At 38.2% G+C, this 24,315-nt stretch overlaps 1 protein-coding gene across 1 annotated transcript; it reads left to right on the top strand.

Moving 5' to 3' along the window:
- Window positions 1-1,010: 1,010 nt before the first annotated feature.
- On the top strand, window positions 1,011-24,315 carry LOC139712943 (pre-mRNA-splicing factor ATP-dependent RNA helicase DHX16-like). The gene is made up of 21 exons (XM_071624727.1): window positions 1,011-1,238; window positions 2,037-2,177; window positions 2,872-2,954; window positions 4,521-4,683; window positions 5,748-5,920; window positions 7,120-7,243; window positions 8,488-8,622; window positions 9,394-9,477; window positions 10,708-10,917; window positions 12,316-12,426; window positions 13,674-13,789; window positions 14,487-14,628; window positions 15,237-15,305; window positions 16,712-16,843; window positions 18,604-18,864; window positions 19,616-19,729; window positions 20,344-20,579; window positions 21,460-21,622; window positions 22,292-22,453; window positions 23,165-23,341; window positions 24,193-24,315. Exons 1-21 carry the CDS (start codon window positions 1,041-1,043, stop codon window positions 24,313-24,315), a joined length of 3,117 nt encoding a protein of 1,038 aa, XP_071480828.1. The 5' UTR covers window positions 1,011-1,040.

Raw genomic sequence — 24,315 nt, forward strand, 5'->3', positions numbered from 1 at the left:
ATTTCACAAAATCCCCCAAAATTACCACCTCGATAATCCACCAAAATCTGCGCATTCAATGTCAATGTGCGTGCAAGGCCGCTGAAAAATGTGCTGCGCCATACCTTGTTGGCGCAAGGTTGCATCGGGGACGTTGCAACGCCCGTTTGTGTCCGAATTTTGGCGAGTCGGCACTTGCATTCAACCCCTGTTTACAAATTTGTATTTAGTCACTGCATCGGCATGTACAGAGTTTTGTTATTTTGTGTTTATAAGGATATCTACCATCACACTCTGAGCTTATGATATGCAAAAAATATGGCAACAGAACAGCCTATTTCTCAATTTTAAGCGCTTTTTCGGCGACCCCGATTCTTAACGCGGGACTTAATTCACGCATGCTCTGGAAAAGTTGCACCAATCTTGCGTTTTTGACAGCAAAATTCAGGATTTTAGATGGATTTTTGGAAGTGACTAATGCACTTTCCTGTTGTGAACGACTGAGCAAGTATGTGAAATGATGTGATATGTGTGTGTTGTGACAGTAAAATTTGCTGGCTTGCGGTAAGTGATAAGTGTCCGGATTCTGGAGGCCGGCCTCTACAACTGTACTGCGAGTTGTGGTGGTGCACCGTTGTATTAAAATAATGTAAGTAAATGTCACTGCTCAGGAACAACTCACACTCCATAAGAGATTATTGGAAGTGTGATTATCTTTCACATTCATTGTTAAACTACAATGCAGTGCAAGTGCTTACTACACAAGTACCAAACAGTAAATTTTAGAAATCTAGATATTAGATTTCTAATTCTAGACTCTCCAGTTCTAGTCTAAATGGAAAAGAAAAGTCTCTTCTCACAACTTCTGGCTCTACTGATGACGTTATCAGTATCAGTGCTAAGTCTAATCAATGTTGCCAGCAAACATTGTCTTGACATGGCAGTAGAAATCTAGATTTAAATCTATGAAGAAACTCAAATTGGTTCACTAATAAAACCCAATTTCTAATGATTTCAGAAAATTAGAGCACTTGACTCTCACTCATGACATTGGAGTCATCATGGCAAGCACTGAGCAGTGGGTCAAAGATGAACTCCATGATGTCCTTGGAATCAGTGATCGATACGTTGCTGACTTCCTCATCGGCTTGGCGAAGCGGTCAAGGAGTAGCTCTGACCTGGTGCAGAAGATCCAGGACACTGGGACAATTGACATCTCAGATGCAGTGGTCAAATTTGCAGATGACCTTTTCAACCGAGTAAGTTCCTTGGTAGGATAACTGTCTTCCTTGGTTGCCATACAGACCCATGTATGTTTTGTTTTGACTGATGTTGAAGGAATGAATTGATCTTAGATTAAAGAGTTCTACTGGAGTTTTTAACTGCATAGATGCTTAAAGGGACTGTACAGTACTGGTTGAGGTGGGGATTCAGGCTTATAACATTCCAAAGTGAGATAATGAGAAACCTCTTATGAGATATGAAAGAACATGTAATTTTAAGAAGGATTCAACGTTTACTTGATGAAAATTAGTTTTCAAATGGCTGAGATATCCAAAAAAGTGATGATAATAAAAGGCGACAGGCCATACCTTTTATTAGGATCTCTTTGTTTCACCTTGTTTTTGGATATCTCGGCCATTCCAAAACCGATTTTCATCAAATAAACTTTGGATATCCCTTAGAATTGCTTGCTCTTTGACATCTCATAGAGTGGTTTCTGAATATCTCGCAAAACGTTAAAGGCTAAATCCTCGCCTCGACCAGAACTTGACAGTCCCTTTAAGAAGAAAATAACACAAGTACACTGTACATATTCATTAATACATTTCTTTAAAGATAACATTCACTGGTTTAATTTTTCCATACGTAGTAAATAATGAACCATACCTCTTTTCTTGATGTTTTCTTTTTCAAACTTCTGATACTGCCTCCATCTCATATTTGCTTCCAAAACTGATATTAATTAAACTCATTCATTCATGAGCATAAAAAGACGTCGGGTATTGTTTAATGAAAAGGAGCTTGTTTTTTTAATGTGTTTCAAACAAACTCAGATGCCGCGCAGGCAGCAACAAGAGAACCCAAACAGAGTGAAAGAAAGGCTGGCCATGGAGCAGGAAAAAAAGAACAGATCCTACCAGCTAGTGGAAGATGATGAGGAAGAAGAACAGCTTATCAAGATGGTCAGAGAAAAGGTCTGAATGTTTTCACTGCTACTCTATCAAACATGCTACAGTTTAAAATATCTAGATGCTATTTCATAAATTGATCATTGCTGATCCTTTTTAGTACTAGCTCCAGGGCACTTGCTAATTTTTCTGATAATAGGTACCCGTGGTAATCTGTATATTTTGCAAACACACACTTTGTTGGAGGGGTGTCTTTTAGGTGAACTTGGGTGAAGTTCCTGGAGATGGAAGGGTTCATAGGAATTACCTCCCATTAAAAAAAAGAAGAAAATTATAATAAGAAATAAAGAGAAAAGCCTTTTTTTTTTTGGGGGGGGGGTTATGAGTTTCACAATGAAAAAAGAATATCTGCCATTCTTTCTGGAGACTAGTGCAATACAACCACCATTCTGAATAGAGGATGGCATGAGGTCTTGAATCTGATGTAGATCACACCTCATGTGCGTTGAGCCCAAAATATGCACAATGTTGGTTGGCGAGGTGTTCATTGTTAGACAACAGCTGGTGACAGATGTTGATATAGCAAAAGAAAAATATATAGATGGTGAATTAATTGTTACTGGCTAGTGATTAGAGCTCCTAGTCTTTGAGTAATAAATCAATATAAACAGATTGAAGCATTCTGTACGCTGTAAGTCTCTTACTCTCCTTTATTCTATACCACCCCTCCCCCAACCCCTTTGTCTCCTGTGATAAGCAGAACAAGAAATCTTCTAAACGACAACACATCCGAAAGCAGAAGCAGGAAAGCAGCGATGAAGACAGTGAACCAGAATTTAAAAGGTTAGTGTATGGAAAGTTAGCTCATAGACCGTGGATAGCTGTGATATAACTTTTAATGCATGATTGATGTGCATGTGAGATACCAGTACCTGTGGGAGAAATGCATTTGTTTCAGAAATGAGAACACCATAGATTCTGCGGTGCTGTATCTCACAGCTTGAAGTCTGTGACAGCTGTCAATGTGGGAATACACATCATGGTATAATCACAAATGATGATTGTTGGAACAATATGTGTAACTTTCATTGTTTGAAATGTAACACTGAAGTGTTTCAGAGTTTTGTTTTGTTTTGTTTTTTTTATGGCTCAACTCAGTTGCATGCTTCAATTGATGGAGTTACCACAATGTGCACGTCATTGGCATGAGCATATTTTTCACCCTATATCCAAGCAATTATGACTACCATGTTTGTGTGTGTGTGTGTGTGTACACTATTTGTAATGAAATAGATTATGATTTCATGGCCAGCCATATCTCAACCACCAAAGACTGAATTTATTAGCTCCGAGCAGCCAGGCACATGGATTTCCTGTGCCTGTTGCTATACCAGTAATTCCTGCTACCGTGCATAATAAATTGAATTGGTCAAATCATATTAATTTTGTTAGTAATAAATTATCAAAAAATATTGGTGTAATGTATAAACTTAGTTTTCTCCCAAAATCTGTTTGAAAGTCAATTTATAATGCTATAATTTTACCTCATTTGTATTATGGAATAACTGTTTGGGGCAATGCTCACGAATGTTACATTCAAAGACTTTTAGTGCTTCAAAAACGTGCAATACGAATCATTTCCCATGCCACTTTTCTTGCCCATACCCAGCCACATTTTTTATCCCTGAAGATATTGCAGTTGAATGATATATACAAATATCAGGCTGGCATTTTTATGTATTTGTGTAAAAATTGTTTATTACCAAAGACTCTCTTAGATTTGTTCACTTTTAATAATCAAATTCATAATTATAGCACGCGATCCGCGAATGATTTTCACCTATCTCTATCCCGTACTTCTTTTTATCAAAGATCTATCATTTACTTTGGTCCTACCCTGTGGAATTCTCTCCCCTGTGCAATTCGTAATGCTAACTCTTTGAATACATTTAAATCTGGTTACAAAAAACTCTCTTTTATTATTATAGCCAAACTCATTGAGGTCAAGAGTATAATCTTCTATTCTCTATGATTCAAGACATCCCGTATTTTGTTATTGTCATTGTGTGTTTTGTTTTGTCTTGTCTTGTCTTGTCTTGTCCTGTTCTTACGTTTTACTTCAAGTTGAACACACTATAGATAATTGAAATTGAACGAATGATTTTAGGTCAGCTAAAAATAAGGGACATTTCCTTTCTGGCTGCTACCTACCATAGCATATCTGTTAAACCTATGTATGTGTAATTGTCAATCTATTTCTGTTGTATTTTTTCCTTTTCACTGTATTATTGATATGTTTGTAATCGTATCCGAATATTGATGCATGTATTGTTTTTTAATATGTTCCTTGCTTTAGTGAAATAAAGAAACTGGAAACATTCTTGTTCCCCTCTGTTCTCAACCTAAAAGGCCAGCAAAGGTCAAGAGGGAGCCGAGCTCAGAGTCGGATGATACGGACGATGAAGAGAGGGAGAGAAGGAGGGACATGGAGGAAAGAGATGCCTTTGCAGCAAGACTTCGAAACAAGGACAAAGAACGGACAAAGAAGATCACCGACAAAGGGAGCAAAAAGGTGAGAGCAATGATGCATCCTCCCTTTCACCTGACCCTTACAGATCACATCCATCGTGCTGCAGACATGACAGGTGATTTAATCGTGTGTAGGAGTTATGTTCAGATGATTTTCTTCGTATAACTTCAAACCATGTGATGTCACGACTGGCCTTTTGAAACCAGTAGTTTGCAAGCATTCTGTATTAAAAGAGTGGTTTTAACTGTAGATGCTGGGTTGGTAATCATTGCTTGATGCTATGGTTTCTTCAGTGTGAAATGTGGTGTCACAAGATTGTCTTGTGTGAGCTCACCCTCGAGGAGTAGAATCTATGGCTGGGAAAGTTGCATCTTCTTCTTTATTATGTATCTCTTTTGCATTCACTTCTCACATATTGATCAGTTTGCATCTTGCATAAAAACTATGATAACTTCCTAACCTGTTAATGTAGCATCACTGTTATTGAGGAGAAACAGCAGGAAGAAAATAGGAAATAATTGTAATCATACACAAAGTTTGCATATTTGTCAACATGACCCCATTGTAGGGCATCAAGTACAGACACAGGTGAACTAGTTTAGTATACAGGGACCTATGGACAAGAAAGTTATTATATCTACGTATATCCTTTGTGCTTTCCTCAATCCATCTAAACACTCCTCCATTCATCCATTTATCCGTCTACCGATCCATCTATTCTCCATCCGTCCACCCATCCATCCATCTCCCCCTCCATCCATCCATCCATCCATCCATCCATCTATCCATCCATCTATCCATCCATCCATCCATCCATCCATCCATCTCCCCCTCCATCCATCCATCCATCTATCCATCTATCCATCTATTCACCCATCCATCCATCTATCCATCCATCCATCCATCCATCTATCTCCCCCTCCATCCATCCATCCATCTCCCCATCCATCCATCCATCCATCCATCCGTCCATTCACCCATCCATTCATCGGTCATCCATCCATCCATCCATCCATCCATCCATCCATCCATCCATCTCCCCCTCCATCCATCCATCCATCCATCCATCCATCCATCTATCCATCCATGCACCCCTCCATTTCCAGGCCATGGAGGAGGCTAAAAGGAGGTTGGAGCAAGCTGAGGAGGACCGGCGTAAGCTGGTCCCTGACCTGAGGAAGGGTTCCAGGCAGCGGTACCTCAAGGAGCGTCGGGAGGGCAAACTCAAGGAACTGGAAGATGACATACAAGATGAGGAGTACCTCTTTGCCCAGGAAAAGTGAGTGAAATTTGAGCAGTTCCTACACACGCAGACCCATGCTGAACCATTCTTCTGAACCTTGATATGCTTTTACATGTCAGAAGCATACTTACATGTTGGTTGCGTGAAGAATGTATTCTCCATTGGTCAAAGAGTTTTTGTGTTGTGTATATCAAGAGGATATTTTTGCAAAATTAGTGGTCATTTGACAAAAATGAATTCAGTGTGCTAGTATAATAAGCCAGTTCGGAGATAGCTCATGTGCACATGGGTACAAATGACCTTTCATTTTTCTCAGTTGGTTAGGCACTTCACTCAATTCAAAGCGACATAATGCAGCAGCTTGCCCAACATAGCAATTTTTGGAACTCGTATTCTAACGAAGAATGAACCAGTGTAGATGAAGTGGCCCAGAATGGTTCGTCAATCAACACTTTGGGAAGCATCTATTTCATTGTGCTGTTTTGAATACATTAACAAACTTTTTCTGTTAGCATTGCCAAATACCAGGCTTGCTGTCAGGTGGATGTACTGGCAGGCACTCATTTATAAGGATTCCATGAATAATCATAGCATTACAGATGCTTATCTCAGTGAAATTAACAACCAACCTGTCTCTCGGTACAAATGACCTTTTTCTGCTCATGCTCAAACAGAAACCCTGAACTGGCTTATTATAAGCTCCAAGAACAGCATACCTTTGGCATATTGTTGTCATTGCTTCTTATTTAAGATGGTCATCTTTAGTTAAGTAACGTAGACAAATGCTCAGCCAAATGAAAGTGTAGTAAAACTCTCAAAACAGTAATAAAAAAGGTCTATGATGCTTGTAAAAATGTCTGTCTATTACCACATAATGCAAAGGTGCTTCTCTGATCAAATTCTGTGTTTTGTTAGTGATTTGCTATACTTGTACATATTAAAAAGGGTTATGGGGGTTGTTATTTTCTACTGAAATTCACCATGTTTCAGATACAAAGCATACATGTAAGCTAGACCTATGAGAGAGACAAGATCTGCTTTGACCTTCAAGAATTCTGCAACCTTGTTTCCATGGTAACAAATTAAGTTAGACCATCTACACATGGTTTACGTAGTAATTTCTCATAACAAAAAAGTCAAACCTTGTTAAAGGCTATAGTTTCAACAAGCAATACTTTTAATGTCTGGTGGATGGATTGATGTTTTATCAATCCATCCTTCATTCCCTCTCACAGCTTGACAGATCGAGAGAGAAAGGAACTGAAGTACAAAAGGACTGTCTTGGAATTGGCCAAAGAGCACAGGAAAGCTGGTGACAAAGAACGAGAAGGAAGGTACTACATGCCACGGGATGATGAGGTAAGAAATCACTGTTCGTGTCTTCATTTTACCTTCATTTTAAAACTTTTTCTATGCCACGTTCTCATGCCCAACTCGGGTCAATGTACGTCATCTTCGCATAGTTCACTCACGCGCACAACCACGCACAAACTGATCAATAAATCGCAATATACCACAGTACACTGAAAGCGTTGTAGCCATAGCTTTGTCATGAAATCTACATCACAGCGAAGCTTGCAATTTTGTCTACAACTTTGCATCACTGCATTTCTGGCATAAACACATCTATAAACAGTTAAACGACTTTGGAAGAACACAATGTTTTCCAAAGGCATTCATGTTATGCAGTCCCAGAACAGGGTGGCAAACAGGGAGATTAAAGGCATAATTTACCATTTGCAGAAGAAACAAAAACCCAGCATTATTGCTTTAAAATAGTTCTAAAATGTGAGCTAGGGATAGAAACGACCACTCTAAAAATTTGAATCCGTATAATCGATGATGAGTATTGTTAAATACACAAAATGTGAACAATGGTTACGATAAAAATGTTTCCAGACTAAACCATCTACAGTTATGGATTAATGAGAAAAATACTGATATCTCCTAATATTTCAGCCTTTATTGCAAAAACTTTTATATGGTAGGATGCTTTGTGATACAACAGACCTACGCACATGCACCAAATGTAATATATGGAACCTTTTTTTAATCATTGTCCCCAAAGGTAAACAGGACCTTTAAACGGAGGCACACAAAGAGTCGAAAGATGGTTCTTTCTTGTGAGAAGACAGAGGAGAAAAGTGACACCCTTTCGAAAGAGAGTGCTTTTAGAAGAGGCACGATGCTTTAACCAAAGAAAAAATGATTAATATTGATATCCAAATCTGCTCAATGGTCAAACATAATTTCTTACAATGCACCGAGATCTTCTGTATTAAGAACTGTATGGAATGTTATCAAATCTGCATTTGTATTCTCAATCCCTCTTATTGACATTTTAGAATTATTATGGAATGACGTTTCTAGAAGTAAGGAATAATGAATGAATGGATGAGAGTTACAGCATATTTTATCTATATTTTGATATCGTTTTCATATCAGTCCAACAACCTTGACTTCCACAGCTCTGAATTGGTTCCTGTTTTTGGAAATTGCCAGTGATTTTTATGCTAAAGAGACTTGAAGGCCATAAACATGTCACTGCTGTCCAGATGCCATCATCTTTGCTTTAAAAGCCCAATACTCTCTCACTGAAACAGAAACCCGCAGACAAGTACGTGGAGCCAGTCGGGGAGGAGATGGCACCGAACTACGAGCAGAAGAAGTGGGAGGAGGCGCACGTGAGACAGGGAGAGATGCACTTTGGAGCCAAAGATGCCAAACAGAAACATAAGGTAAGCTTTGAAGCGAAAGATGCCAAACAGAAACATATGGCAAGCTCTGGTTACCAAGGAAACCAGAGAAACTTTGTTTTATGAGACAGGGAGAGATGCACTTTGGAGCCAAAGATGCCAAACAGAAACATAAGGTAAACACCGGTTGCCAAGGACACCAGGAAGGCTTGTGTTTTTAGAGGTATATCCCAAGCATATATTTTTGCTACAACATTTCATAACTTTCTGCCAAGCAGAAAAATATGGTAAGCACTGGTTTCCTTAGGAAACCAGAGAAACTTTTGTTTTCAAGATTTCCCTCTACCATATATTTTTGCTACAATGTTTCATCATTCGCTCATTGTGATTGTAACCTTTTATTCAGTTTCAACATGATGCCTCTTTAGACTAAATTAAAGAATTAATGCAAAACAAAAACAGAGACCAAAGAGTGATGCTGACATTCTATGAGAAATCTTGCATCAAATAAAATACCATGGAGAAGTGGGAGCATTAAAAGAGTTCTAAATTACTGACTGAACTTATTAGGGATTATCTGGGGTAATCTGTGAAATTGTTGTGCAATGCAGAAATATGGATAGACAGAAGAAAACAAGTTTAAACAGATGAAAGTCTTGTAATGAAGAAATACTTATTATTCTCAGATATGTGCATTCTGATTCTTGTCAATAATTATCTGAACATAATATGTAGCAGTTTTCTTACGTTACAAATAACATTAGTTGTTTGCAAGCCCACAATATATTTTTGTCTCTTCTCTCGACTTTGCAGCAAAAGGAGTATGACCTCATTGTTGATGATTTTGAAGAGATTGAGTTTGTGGCAGCCTTCACTACCCCCGGAACTATGGGGGAGGTATGTATGTAAATGTGTGTGCCTTTAGTTGATGGTGAAAGTCAATTTTGAGCATAGCTTTATGAACTTTGCCATTCTGTTTCCTGCTGTTGTGCTCTTTTCCTTTCTTTCTCCTCTGGTCCCATTTCTTTTCATCCAGTGAAGATTTTGTGAATTGTTACCTCCACCAAGGGAGGAGGTCATGTTTCCATCACTGTTGGTTTGTTTGTTTGTTTGTTTGTTTGTTTGTTTGTTTGTCCATGTGCAAAATAACTCAAAAAGTTGAACACGGATTGTAACAAAACTTGCAGGAAAGGTTGAGAATGACACAAGGAACAGATTATTACATTTTGGTAGTGATCCGGAAATTTTAATGGATTTTATGAAGGATTTTTGATATTTTGGCAGGTAGGGTCAATGAACTTTGGAGTTCAAGCTGCGTGCTGTAGTTTCTGCAGGGTGAGGTGCACCGCGCAGCTGAGGGTTTATGATGTAACAAAGGTTTCCATATTGGGATATCGGGCAATTTTTCAGTGGGTGGAAGTCACTGATCTCTATGGAAGAGCAAGATCATCGGTGGAAAGTAGCTGCTCGGCGGAGGTCTGCGCTCTCAGAGTGCATTTCTTGTTTAGAATTGTGTTGCATTCCTCTTGCCCACACAGCATACAAGGGAAAAGGTAGTGACCCATTTGGAACATCCCTAACTTTTTAAAGCTTAGAGTTACATGTTTGTGTGAATACATATACCTCACTGACACACTATCAAGACCATGGTTTTGATTCACACGATTCATGCTTATATTTTAGTCATCTTGACGTGTAGACAATCTATTGTTGGAGGTATCCTTAATAGTGCGTTAAGGTATTCAAAACAAATGTGTAGCTCTGCAGGCGTTTATTGCAACTGATTGATAATCAAGAATTGACAGCCATTAATGTGAAATCTGCATTTGTTTGTATATATATACACCAGATTCTTGTTATAAAGAGGTCTGATTCAACAAAACCCTCTTATTGTAAACTGATCGTGAAGGTCCCGATTCTTCTGATTATATTTCATTGTTTTTGTACACTGATATAGCAAATGACCCAATATGACAAGGTAATTGATGAGGTTTTCAGGTCCCTGGTATGACAAGATTACCCTGTATTACTTTACGAGCAGTACTCTTCTGTTGCTCTTGGCAACCAGGCATTTCAATGTGAAATATTTTCTGCATCTTTCCATATTTTTTCTTCTCCATCATGAAGAGCGATGATGATGATGATGAAGATGACACGCCCAAGATGTCTGCCGCCGACAGGAAGAAGCAATCCATCCAGGAGGTGCGGAAGAGTCTCCCCATCTACCCCTTCAGGGAGGACCTCATCGCTGCCATCGAGGAACACCAGGTCCTCATCATCGAGGGCGAGACGGGGTCGGGGAAGACCACCCAGATTACTCAGTACCTTCATGAATCGGTGAGCACAGAACAAGCTGGTATTTTAGCTTCAATTATTACTATTATATATATATATATGTATATATACATATACTTTTTTTTTTGCGAGCGTGAAATTTTTTACACAATAGATGTTTGACAAAATGCTCAAATGCAAAAGTGAAAAAGAAATTATAAAAATGAAGATCATTTGTGACCGTGCATCACAAAACGAACAAAAGTCGTACGCAGCGATTTTGAGTGAGGATTGAAAATAGGTGAAATGGGTCAACCTAGACAATTTTTAGTTTTTTGTATTTTCATAAAGAGCAAGACTTCTCCCACATTATTTTAAAGTTTGGGATCATAAAACAAACAGGAAACTGTGTTTTTAGCAGTTTTTCCTCAAACACTTTTTTTTTTGTAGAATAGTGTGATTAGATGTGTTTAATAGAGTCCCCTTTTCATTTCTTAAAAACCCTGTACACACTCTCTACTTTCAACTCTAATAAATTTAGAAGCAATGATGCTGCTGCTTTCAAAGTGAGCATTTATCATAAACAGAATGTGTTAATAAAGTATGCTTCATTACAGCTTAATGTTATAATCCCTTCAGTGTTATTATGTTATTACTCCAGTGGTTAACATCATGTTTTTTGTCCCATTCATCGCACAGCTAGGCAGCTTGGTAAAGATTAAGCGCTTGAATAGACCCGAATACTTCAAAGCCTCTTTTCTCAGTTCACACTTTCCAAGAGTGTGTGCCTTTTTTCCAATATTCAGATTCTAGGAGAGTCCATTTGGATTGAGTTATACATGTACATCATTTTAAATCTTAGAGTCTGCTCTTTTAGAATCTCCTCTTGACTAAAAATCCATGTCTGGCGACTTTTTGTTCGTTTTGTGATGCAGGGTCATATTTGCTTAATTTTCTGTGAGTCTGTCTATTCTCCTGTATATGTATCAAACCCTAACTGCCATTCCATCCACGTAGCCAGCTACACTATTTACCCATCCAATTGTCAAGTTAGTATTTGTGTATATCTATCTTTCTGTCCTGAATGTCTCTGAATGCCTCTCTGTAGCTGTTGATGAGTTTTGGAACTGATTAACAAATTGCCCTACATCTACATTGACAGTGTCAACACTTGACACAAGAATTTCAGCAATTCAAGTAATAAGGTTGATGAGTTTGTTTAATCTTTGGTATGTTTCTATCCTTCTACCTTTTCATTCATCTATAGAAATAGGGTACTGATGTTTTGCCTAGCATTAATAATGTGATAACTTTCTATGGTAATGTTAGGTAATATTAGCATCAACTGCAGTATACACTGTAGATGTAGCTGACTGCTGGCGTGACTGCAAACATGTGCATTGGGCTCAATTTTATAATATGGAGTTACTCGATGATAAAGATAACCTGACGTGATTGCAGGGTTTTACCAGGAAGGGGATGAAGATCGGTTGCACCCAGCCGAGGAGAGTGGCGGCCATGAGTGTGGCTGCCAGAGTGGCCGAAGAGATGGGGGTCAAGCTGGGAAACGAGGTGAGAATGCAGCTTTTTGTGTATTCTTTCACATCTTCGAATGCGTAATTTAAAAATTAGTTATATCCATTAAAGGGGGTGTACAGTTCTGGTTGAGGTGAGGATTTAGCTTTTAATGTTTTGCGAGATATTCAGAAACCACTCTATGACATGTCAAAGAACATGCAATTCTAAGGGGTATCAAAACTTTATTTGATGAAAATCGGTTTGGAAATGGTTGAGATATCCAAAAACAAGGTGAAACAAAGAGATCCTGATAAATGGCGTGGCCTGTCGCCTTTTATTATTATCACTTTTTTGAATATCTCAGCCCTTTGAAAACCAGTTTTCATCAAACAAACGTTGAATCCTTCTTGAGATTACATGCTCTTTCATATTTTATAAGATGTTTCTCATTATCTCACTTACGAATGCTCAAAACATGAATCCCGCCTCAACCAGTACTGTATAGTCCCTTTAAGTATGGAAAGCTTTTAATCTCATGTTTCTATGCACTGTGTTACTTAACACTTCACATTAAAAAAAAAAATATTGTAGTTAAGAGAACCTGCTTCATGTGAATTGCTTAAAATTAGCATAAAATTAACTTGATACATAGCATGACAGTGTATGTACTTGGCAGATGCAGTGCAAATTTTATTGAAATGCACGGTGTGTTATTTGTAGTTTAGTTTCCTATTTAAAAAAATGTTATATAGTGTTAGGTAATTCTGTATTCTGAAGTGGGGAATCGCATTTTAATCTTCACCTTCAATTCTGGAATATGTCAATATGACGAATTGTGTATTGGTAGGTGTTTGTTTGTTTGTTTATTTACATTTTCTTCACCAGCAAGTAGTAAAGTGTTTGTTTATATGCACTCCGAAAGTTTCAAAACATGAATAGCATGTGTGGGCCATGACGTAGTGATATCTGGGGCACAACAACATGCTATGCTTGGGCAGTACCTCAAATGCAGAACGCATTTCTTGTTCTAATATGTACAGGGAATCACTGCATAAAAACATTCAGTACTCGTATTGTCTCCTCTTGAGTCTACTCATTCTTATTTATTTTGTGAAGGATGAAGTAACAAATTACTCCACCCTTGCCACTGGCAAATTAACAACACACAAAAATGTCAAGACAAGTACAGCGTAGTAATCCGCAAAGAGATTTTTGCCAAAATTTTAGCGTATGCAGTACAAAAGCATGCATGTCAGTGTGACAGTAAAGTGAAATTGTGTCCCCGTGCTTTTTCTGTCCAGGTTGGATACAGCATCAGGTTTGAGGACTGCACATCAGACAGGACAGTGATCAAGTATATGACGGATGGAATGCTGCTGCGTGAGTTTCTCGGCGAGCCAGATCTTGCCAGTTACAAGTGAGCCCCATTCTCTCAGTTTTTCTAACTTGGTAACAAAACTTGACATGGTTTCGCTGATGTTTTGGCATTAATATGTCCAAGACATCATGCACGATATGATCAAAGTAATGAATCGTGGGAGCAGCATACATGTCTACTTTTGTTCAAAATAGGTTAGGTTTGAATTTGTCAATGAGATCACGTAATATTGTTGAAGGCACAAAGTCCACTGTAGCATTTCTTGCTTTGTGAATAAAGCTACTGTAAAAGTGGAAATGTTCTAGGTGTTGAAATTTTCGCGCATTTCGCGCAACCAGACGCTTGTGCGAAAATAAAAGCATGCAAATATTTTTGCATGCCGTATCTTCACGTAGGTAATGCCTTGATTCCGCGGAAATAAAGACACGCAAAATCCATCTTACCCAACCAATCAAGAAAAATTACTCACGCAAAAATATCTACTTTTACAGTATTGGGTTTTCTATGTCAATCAATATTGAGCGCACAAGGAGTTAAGGTGCTGCTAAAGACAGATGAAATTTAGACTAGTTTGACCGTGCAGATGATATCTAGTTTGCTATTAGTTCCATGATGCTGCAGCGTGATGAAATGTTGTCTGTAGCCACTTGTGCCACAATACACAAATGACAAGGTAAAATGCACATAGCTACCTCTCACAGGTGACAACAATCTATGGCCATTCATATTTGTCCAGAGTGCTGATAGTGGACGAGGCCCATGAGAGGACACTCCACACAGACATCCTGTTCGGACTGGTCAAGGACATCTCCAGATTCAGACCGGACCTCAAACTCCTCATCTCCAGTGCCACGCTGGACACCGAGAAATTTGCCGAGGTGATTGAACATTCATGTATTTGATATACCCCATATCCTGTAAATCACCATTTACAATGTACATGTTTTATAACTTGCAGGAAGTATCCAGCATCTGTATTGAATAATGAAAACTTTAGAGTTGTAGATTGATTCTATTCTCAAATTATTACAACAACAACAACAACAGCAACAACAAACAAATAAGTAAATTCTTGTTTTTAAGCCCTTTGTAACAATATAAACATCAAAAAACAAAAACTACATTTAATTTAGAACAAGCCCATCCCAACACAAGCACACGCACACACACACACACTCACACATTCACACCAGAGAGTAAGGAAGCAGATCTGAACATCGTGTGTTGGCACATGATTCATCGCATTGTCAACTCATAAATGACCCGTTGAGCACTTTTGCGACAATCAAGTTTGACAGATATGTCCAGCATGTGATGATATTAAAACAGCTTTGTCATCTTCACACACCTTTTATTCTCTGATCATGCTGAAGATGTATGCAGTAGAAGTTCATCAACAAGAATATATGATTTGCTGGTGTTTTTAACTTAAAATATGTCCATTATTGGCATTGCTGAATTTACTGTGCCTATTTTCCTTTAACAGTTTTTTGATGATGCGCCAATCTTCAGAATACCAGGGCGACGTTATCCTGTGGATATCATGTACACAAAGGTGAGGTGATGATTGCGTTTTATTTTTACAGCTTTTTTTCAATGTAATTTTGAAGAAGGGGAATAATGTTTTGTGTCTTGTACCTATAAAATGGCTATGAATAGTTTGGTCATGAAATAAACCAAATATGCTATGAAATATGCACTTTTTTTGCATTTCAAAGATATGATGTTAAGCGTTGAAAGCAATGATGATCAATAGAGTACCAAAGTTATGATGTCATATTCTTTTATTATAAGCGTGGGTTGGAACCAGGTACATGCATAGATTCTTGTGACAAATTTGGTTGTTTAGAACCGGTTTCCATGGCGATGGATGGCTATGACGGCACACTTTGCTGCTCTATTATCTTAAAGCAATAAACCGTTGTCACTGTCTACTTGGTGTACTGTAAAAGTTGCAAGTATTATCCCAATTCACGTCCAAGGATTATATTGGAAGCTGATGAGTAGGCTGATTTGAAGTGCGCAATCCTTCATCATCGAAATATGTTTGATATTAAAAGTTGTTTGTTTGGTGTTGATGCTCAACACTGATACAGAGTACACAAGAAGACCCATGATAGAGATGGCTTTCTGTCAAGATATATGAGTAAACTAATGTCAGGAGGAGAAAAGAGAAAGAAAGTAATAGAGATAGATAAACTGATAAATAGATTGGTAAACTAGTGAATAGATAGATACATAGATAAATAGATGATTGATAAATGAATAGATATCTAAATAAATGGATGGATAAATAGACAAATAGATGAATAGATAAATGGGTAGATAGATATGCAGTGCAGATGGTAGTTAATATAGACAGATAGATAGATAGATAGATAGATACATGTAGATAGATAGATAGATAGATAGATAGATAGATAGATAGATAGATAGATAGATAGATAGATAGATAGATAGATAGACAGGCAGACAGATAGATAGATAGGTAGATAGATAGGGCGATGAGTTGGCTCAGACAGTAGCGCGTCTGCCTCCGACCCAAGCGACCCCGGTTCGAAGCCAAGTCTGGACTGAGCAATAATGTGTGTAACCATACCGTCCCCTCTAGCCAGAGGCAAAACACTCTGTCCCTCGGATAGGACATAGAATGGAGGTCCCGTGTGTGAGAGAGTCACAACTCATGCACGTAAAAGATCCCGCTTCATTCGTTTATCGCAAAGAGCAGGGTATTTAACCTGGCGAAGTGGTCCCGCCTCACATCCAACTGGACCCCATGGAAGACCAGCTTAGCTTAGCTGAATATGAGCTATCCAGCCATCTTCTCAGGTGGAAAATGAACAAACAAACAAATAGATAGAGAGATAGACAGATATAGCTGTATAGATAGTAGATGTTAAGCATAATGTTTGTGTAGAGAAAAGGTAAACAATGTTTCCAATCTGTTGCTGTTTCCTTCAGGCCCCTGAAGCAGATTTCCTGGATGCATGTGTGGTGTCTGTCCTCCAGATCCACCTCACCCAACCCAACGGAGATTGCTTGGTCTTCCTTACTGGACAGGAGGAGATCGAGACTTGTATGGAGATGCTTCAGGTATGACGCAGATTTTCAGAACATCTCAAGGCATGTTTTTTTTTTTCTTCCCAATTTTAAAGGCATAATTTACCATGAAACAAAAACCCTGCATTAGTGCTTTTATATAGCTCTAAAATGTGAGTTAGGGATAGAAACAACCACTGTAAAAAATCGAATCCGTGTTCTTGATGTTAAGTATTGTTAAATATGCAAATGTGAGCAATAGTTGTAATAAAGATGTTTCCACCCAAATCGTGTACAGTTATGATTTATTACAAATAATATTGATATGTCCTTATATTTTAGGCTTTAGTGCAAAAGTTTCAAATGGTAGTATGTTTTGGGATACAACAGACCTACACATATGCATCAAATGTGATATCTTCAAAAGATTTTAGAATCACTGTTTCCAAAGGTAAACTGGGCCTTTAAGTAATTTCATGTGTATTTCTAGTGTATATTGTCAGCTTATGCAAATTTTAATACATATGCAGACATTGGAGATGTCATTTTGTTGTTGTTGTATGTTTATGCGAGTATGGATGACAAGCATTTGAGTTAATATGGTAGCTCTCCCTCATAGTATCCTGTAAGTGACTTGTCAGATAAATGTATGATGCATTCTGCACAGATATTGTTGATATTTTCCAATAACAAAGATAAAGCGAGATATGCTTTCCTTTTTTTTGTCCCCGCCGAACGAGTTCGAGCAGGGGACTATGAAACGGGCTCCGTACGTGTGTGTGTCTGTGCGTCCGTGCGTCCGTCCGTCCGTGCGTCCGTCCATGTGTGCGTCCGTGTGTGATCAAAATGTTCAATTTGCTACTTCTTTGTCATTTATGAGCCAATTTTGATTCTGTTTGCTTTATATGATAGCACTACATGGGAGCTTTGAAACTTCTACGCAGAATTTCAGTTGTGACCTTTGACCTTGACCTTTGACCTATATTGTACGTTTTGCTACAAAATGCTACTCCTTCACCATTTCTAACCCGATTTCGATTCCGTTTGCTTTATGTGATGGCACTACATGTAGGTGAGGGCTTCAAAACTTCTACACAGAATTTTGACCTGTATTGTACATTTTGCTACAAAATGCTACTCCTTCGCCATTTCTAACCCAATTTCGATTCCGTGTGCTTTATGTGATGGCACTAGGTGAGGGCTTCAAAACTTCTACACAGAATTTTGACCTTTGACTTCTTTGACCTTTGACCTTGATTTTTGACCTATATTGTACATTGGCTACAAAATGCTACTCCTTTGCCATTTCTAACCCGATTTCGAGTCCGTTTGCTTTATGTGATGGCACTAGGTGAGGGCTTCAAAACTTCTACACAGAATTTTGACCTTTGACTTCTTTGACCTTTGACCTTGTTTTTTTACCCATATTGTACATTTTGCTACAAAATGCTACTTCCGGCGGGGACATATATTACGCACCGCGTAATTTCTACTTTTTCTTGTTTTTTTTTTTTTTTTTTGGGGGGGGGACAACTGTACCACCTGTGATACGACAAAGGAAAAAAGATTGATAGTTAGTACATAATGCCTCTAACTTGTTATGTCAAGCTTTATGAAAGGTTTCGGTATTTCTGAATGAAGTTGGACCAGTTATGAATACAGCTTTTCACTGTCTTACTTTGATAATGCATGCAACTGTTAGCTGTCTCTTCATGTTTCCATATTCACTTTTGTTTTAATCAATCCTTGGTCTTTCCTTTATGATTGATACTGATTAATGGCAATTATTTTTCACATCCACAACCCCTTTCCAGGAGAGAGCCAGAAAATTGGGCAACAAGATCAAGGAGCTCCTCATCCTCCCCATCTACTCCACCCTGCCCTCCGACCTCCAGGCCCGCATCTTTGAGCCGACCCCGCCCGGCGCCAGGAAGGTCGTCCTGGCGACCAACATCGCCGAGACCTCGCTGACCATCGACGGCATCATCTACGTCATCGACCCGGGCTTCTGCAAGCAGAAGAGCTACAACGCCCGGACGGGGATGGAGTCGCTGGTCGTCACGCCGATATCCAAGGTTTGCACCCCCTAAAGATGGATCGTGGTGTCGTCTTCTGTCATGCTTTTACTTAATTTCAACCCTCATGGGACCAAAAACCTGAAATCACATTGACTTGTGTATCAAAATTTTCTGGATGGGACTGAAAGAGTTAATGAGAGTCAATTTGAGACTTAAGAAAGAGAAAGAAAAGAGAGAGACTTAAGAAAGTGCAGGAGTATTCCTTAGCTGTGTACTCCAAGCGTAGAGAATGTTTATGTACTTCTAGGAGTAATTTCGCAATGAATCTTAGGGTTTCTAGTACTATTCCTACCCAGTATTTATGGAGGAACTACAATTGCTCTTCAAATAATTGCTTGTGATTTCATTAAGGCCAGTAGAAGTCAGTTCTCTCACATAGATGAGCACTGCTGCTCGACCAAGCCATCATTGGATCTAGCAGTGTAAATCCTCAGTATTCTAACTTTCTATGCGTATACATGAGTAGGCTATGTGGGGGAATGTGAAGTGTTCAAAATCTTCTTCAATGGCATCTACAGTTATTGCTCCATAGTGAAATGCAAAAATTGATCAAATAACATATTGATAAGAATGGGTATAAAGAAAAGCCCTTTGAAATGTTGACAGAGCTAATTGGAATTTTGCAGTGTTGTCGGTTTTTTTATTTTTTGATTGTGTGATGGTCTCTGCCGGTGTATGTGCCCAAATGCAGTATTTATCTGTGAATTGAATTATTACTGAAATTTGATTTTTGAAATGCTTAATTCAGGCCTCAGCCAATCAGAGGGCAGGCAGGGCTGGACGAGTGGCGGCTGGGAAGTGTTTCCGTCTCTACACGGCCTGGGCCTTCAAGAATGAGCTGGAAGAAAACACCATTCCTGAGGTAGAACCACAACTTGCTCTCAAGAATTTATGTTATGTATCGTTTATGTGTTTCCATGATGAAAATAAATGGTATTGTTGTTAGTAATTTAGAAATGTTGAATAAATAGAAATTTACGAATGTTGATCAGTTGCAGTATGTACTCTATGGACCTGAACATATGTGTCAAATACAAAAGTTGCGGTCATCCTTAATATTTAAAGAGTGATATTGTAATTCTTGTAATATTGTGATATTGTGATATGATTTGAATTAACAACGTTATCATTTCTAATAGTAGTACTAGTAATAGTAGTAGAAGTAGCAGTAGTGGTGATAGTTTATTGTTGTTATCATATTATTATCATTATTGTTATCATTATTATCATTATTATCATTATTATTGATATTATTGTTGTTGTTGTTGTTAGTAGTAGTAGTAGTAGTAATAGTAGTCATATTATTATTATCATTATCATTATTATTATTATTATTATTATTATTATCATCATCATCATCATCATCATCATCGTTATCATTATTATTATTGTCACAACTATTATTAATGTTATTGTCATCATAATCATCATTATTATTTTTATTACTTGAATCAATATTCATCACACCCTGTACAGATCCAGAGGACCAACCTTGGCAATGTAGTCCTACTTCTCAAGAGCCTGGGCATCAACGACCTGATCCACTTTGACTTCATGGACCCACCGCCCCACGAGACCCTGGTCCTGGCCCTGGAACAGCTCTACGCCCTGGGGGCCCTCAACCACAAGGGCGAGCTGACCAAGATGGGCCGCAGGATGGCCGAGTTTCCCGTCGACCCCATGCTTTCGAAGATGATCCTGGCGTCGGAGAAGTAAGCTCAGTTGATGAGATAAGAGTGACTTGCCAATATTTGATGTGATTTTATTTTATTTCTGCATTCATTAAGCAAACAAACAAACATGGAAACATACCATCCTTTGATACATAATGAGAAAGGAATGATATAAAGTATAATTCTATAGTAGAGTAGGCTGTGTTTTCCACAAAAATGTTGATATTGAGCATAGCTGCAGAGGTTTCTTTAGATTCAAGACTCTTCTCGCACTAAAGGTTTGAAATCAACCTTCATTTTAGTCTCTTTAAATAGTATTTCTGACATGTAAGATCAGCATAACAAACTGACGTTGTGTAGACCATGATTTGTTGGTAATGAGCATTGATTCTTTGAATTATCAATAATGTTCCATTTGTGATACTGAACAGATGACCGTGCACTCAGAAACAGGTAAAAATTCCATCGCATATTTGTAAAAATACCATTGTCATTCCATCATCAAATGAAATTTTGTGACAATTTCAATTGCAAATTGGTTTTCTTTCAAAAAAAGGTTGTTAGGTGTACAATTGTAAATCATAATCAGAAAATTAATAATAACAATGTAGATTCAGCTTTTTCTAACCTTCCAAGTACCTTGAGCTACAGATTGTGCCGTCAAATTTGACAGGAGTCAAAAAAGTCTTGAGGAATGTGGAAAACTGTTGTGAGACTGAGATTAGAGAGAGGGTTACACCTATGATGTGAAAAATTTCCTGGATTCTGTGAGAGACTCCCCGTGAACTTGAATGCATGCATCTCTTTCTGTCCTGTTTTTGATGAAGAAATGTTGGTAGTCCTGGTCGCCCTGGTAGCCCTGAAAATACTGTAAATGAAAATCGTGTTTGCTATGGTATCCCATCTCCTCTGAACCCAGGTACAAATGTTCGGAGGAGATCCTCAGCGTCACAGCCATGCTCTCCGTCAACAACGCCATCTTCTACCGTCCCAAGGACAAGATTGTCCATGCGGACAATGCCAGGGTCAACTTCTTCACCCCTGGGGGTGACCACCTCACCCTGCTCAACGTCTACAATCAGGTAGGGGGACCATCTGCCTGAAGTGGCCCATGGTATTCTGATGACCAGGGCCCTGTTTTATGAAGAGTTAAAATTGATTATAAAGTTGATTTCAACTGTAAGTCTATGACAGCCTGCGTGGTAAGGAAATTTAAGATCGATTTTATCTTTTGATAAAACGGGGCCCAGGGCTCATTTCAAACTTTATACTGGCTTCAATTTGATACATTGTACCTAACAGTGCTTGCATGCTCTTGGCAGTGTTTTTCAAACTGACATGAATTTTGTATTACACATATAGATTTGGAAAAATATTTCCCAAAAAGAACGAGAATGACTCTTACCCTTTTGCTTGGCTTATGCTAATAAGAATAGAATATGTTTTTTTTTTTTAAATTCAAAGCTGAGCCATCATCTCATGTGAACTAAAGATATGTAATGGTAGTTCTAATTTACTTTCCCTCTTCTTTATCTTGGAATTGGTAGAGGTTCTGTTCTGTGTTCAGTGGAAACTACTTCACTTAGGTAAAGTTGCTACACTGATGTAAATATTTTGCAAGGTAGATGTACGACATATCTACTGTAATTATCAAGGTTTAGTTGTAATTTTTCCTTCACCACCTTCACCTTTTTAATAGCCTCTTAAGTTCTTCTCCATCTATTATATTTCCATTCATTCATTTTTTCCAGTGGGTTGAGACTGGGTTCTCAACACAGTGGTGCTTTGAAAACTTCATCCAACACCGGTCCATGAGGCGAGCCAGGGATGTGAGGGACCAGCTTGTAGGACTCTTGGAGAGAGTGGAGATTGAACCCACCAGCTGTGGTATGGACAACGTAGCCATCAGGAAAGTGAGTATGCGGGACTACAGTGGATGGTATAGTGAAAAATATATGCATAGCTGGGTCATTCACCATTACTCTACTGGCTGCACCAAGTATTCAACTAACAGAGAAGGAAAGAATGTGGGGGGGGGGGGGTAAACTGAGACCCAATCTAACTCAAATTTTGTTATTTTTACTCTCAGAATCTGTTCTGCGTGTGAATGGTTATTTTAAAACAAAGTACCAAATATAATTGTGTTTCAACTTGCTGTATTTCCTCCAATTTGCTGCTCAGAGTTCTTGCACTCCAGGGAAATGTTTATGGCAAGCTAATGCATTGGCATCATATCAAATTTGTGACTTTTTTATTCCATGAGACATATCACAATCAAGCAATAGGTACAGTTTGCTATAAAGACATGCTCATAAGGTAAACATGAGACTAATTGCTCTCCTTGTGAAAATGGTATGGAAAGCCAACAGTTGCATTTTAACCATTAACTCAAAGTAGGTCTGTTTTTGACTGAAACATTGGTATGATCAACATCCAAACTTTCCTCTTTGTCAGTCTGTATATTCTAGAAGAAAAAAGAAGAATTAAGCAAGGAAATATCAAATCTACAGAACAGTTACAGTACAGTCACAGTTTGAATATGTGATGACAATGATCATCACCATCCACATTTTTGTGTTAATTGAAGAGGACAAATTGTTTTAATTTTTTTCTTGCTTCCTCAGGCTGTCACCGCAGGCTTCTTCTACCACACGGCCCGCTTTGGGAAGGGCGGTCAGTACAAGACGGTCAAGCACCAGCAGACGGTCATGGTCCACCCCAACAGCAGTCTGTTTGAAGAGCAGCCCAGGTGGCTCATATACCATGAGCTTGTCTTTACCACCAAGGAATACATGCGACAAGTGAGAACGACATCTTCTTCCACCATTGCTTATGTTTAGATGATTTTGTTTTGATAAGGTGAAGAATGATATCGAAAAATGGCATAGGTTAAGTTTGTCAGTTGGGTAGCTTTCTCTCAGTTCATCATCAGTTTTAAAAATTTGCCATGACATGCTTGTTGGACCTGTTTCATTGTTGACACAAGATCATCAATCAAAACAAGTTTGTCAGATATGTTTACCATCTCCTTGTTATCTATCAATCTCAATAGTCCAACCATAAGAAAGCAATTACAGCTGTGGCATTTCTTTTCGTCAATTTCAGTTTTGACAACTTTTGAATTGTTCATAATCCATCATTACTTTTCAGAGAGTTTACCAGGACTGAAATACAACACGACTTTAAACGGATGGTAAAGTTTCATATGGGATGGGGATTCAGGTTTCGTACATTTTTTGATGATTATTTTTTGAGATGATAAGAAACCTTATATGAAAAATGAAGCATATAATTCCAAGAGGAATTCAAACTTTCTTTGATGAAAATTGGTTTTGAAATGGCTGAGATATCCAAAACAAAGTGATCCTAATAAAAGAATAAAAGAAATAAAAATTTTTATTAAAGATCACTTTGTTTTACTTTGTTTTTTGAATATCTCAGCCATTTCAGAACCCATTTTCATCAAATAAAATGTTAATTTCTCATAGAATTGTATGCTGCTTTACATTTTTACATTTCGTGATGTGGTTTCTAAGTACAATGTACACTGTATCTCGCAAAAAAAAAAAAAAATCAAAAAAAAAGATAAAAGCTAAATCCTCATCTCAACCAATACTATAATCATCCCTTAAATTCCATTTTCTATCTCCAGGTGATAGAGATTGAGAACAGCTGGTTGCTGGAGGTTGCACCTCACTACTACAAGGCCAAGGAGCTGGAGGATGCATCTAGCAGGAAGATGCCCAAAGTCATCAACAAGTCATCGGGCAGCTGA

This window comes from Diadema antillarum, unplaced genomic scaffold (genome assembly GCF_040938485.1).
Source record: "Diadema antillarum isolate AM-2024a unplaced genomic scaffold, OU_Dant_1.0 scf00000042, whole genome shotgun sequence".
Classification (NCBI taxonomy): domain Eukaryota; kingdom Metazoa; phylum Echinodermata; class Echinoidea; order Diadematoida; family Diadematidae; genus Diadema; species Diadema antillarum.

Bases quoted from the DNA above. Each gene is read 5' to 3' on its own strand.
- LOC139712943 (XM_071624727.1), top strand. From the start codon at position 1,041: ATGGCAAGCACTGAGCAGTGGGTCAAAGATGAACTCCATGATGTCCTT. The intron at 10,918-12,315 runs GTGAGCACAGAA...ACGTGATTGCAG, and splicing joins CTCAGTACCTTCATGAATCG to GGTTTTACCAGGAAGGGGAT. The intron at 12,427-13,673 runs GTGAGAATGCAG...TTTTCTGTCCAG, and splicing joins GGGTCAAGCTGGGAAACGAG to GTTGGATACAGCATCAGGTT.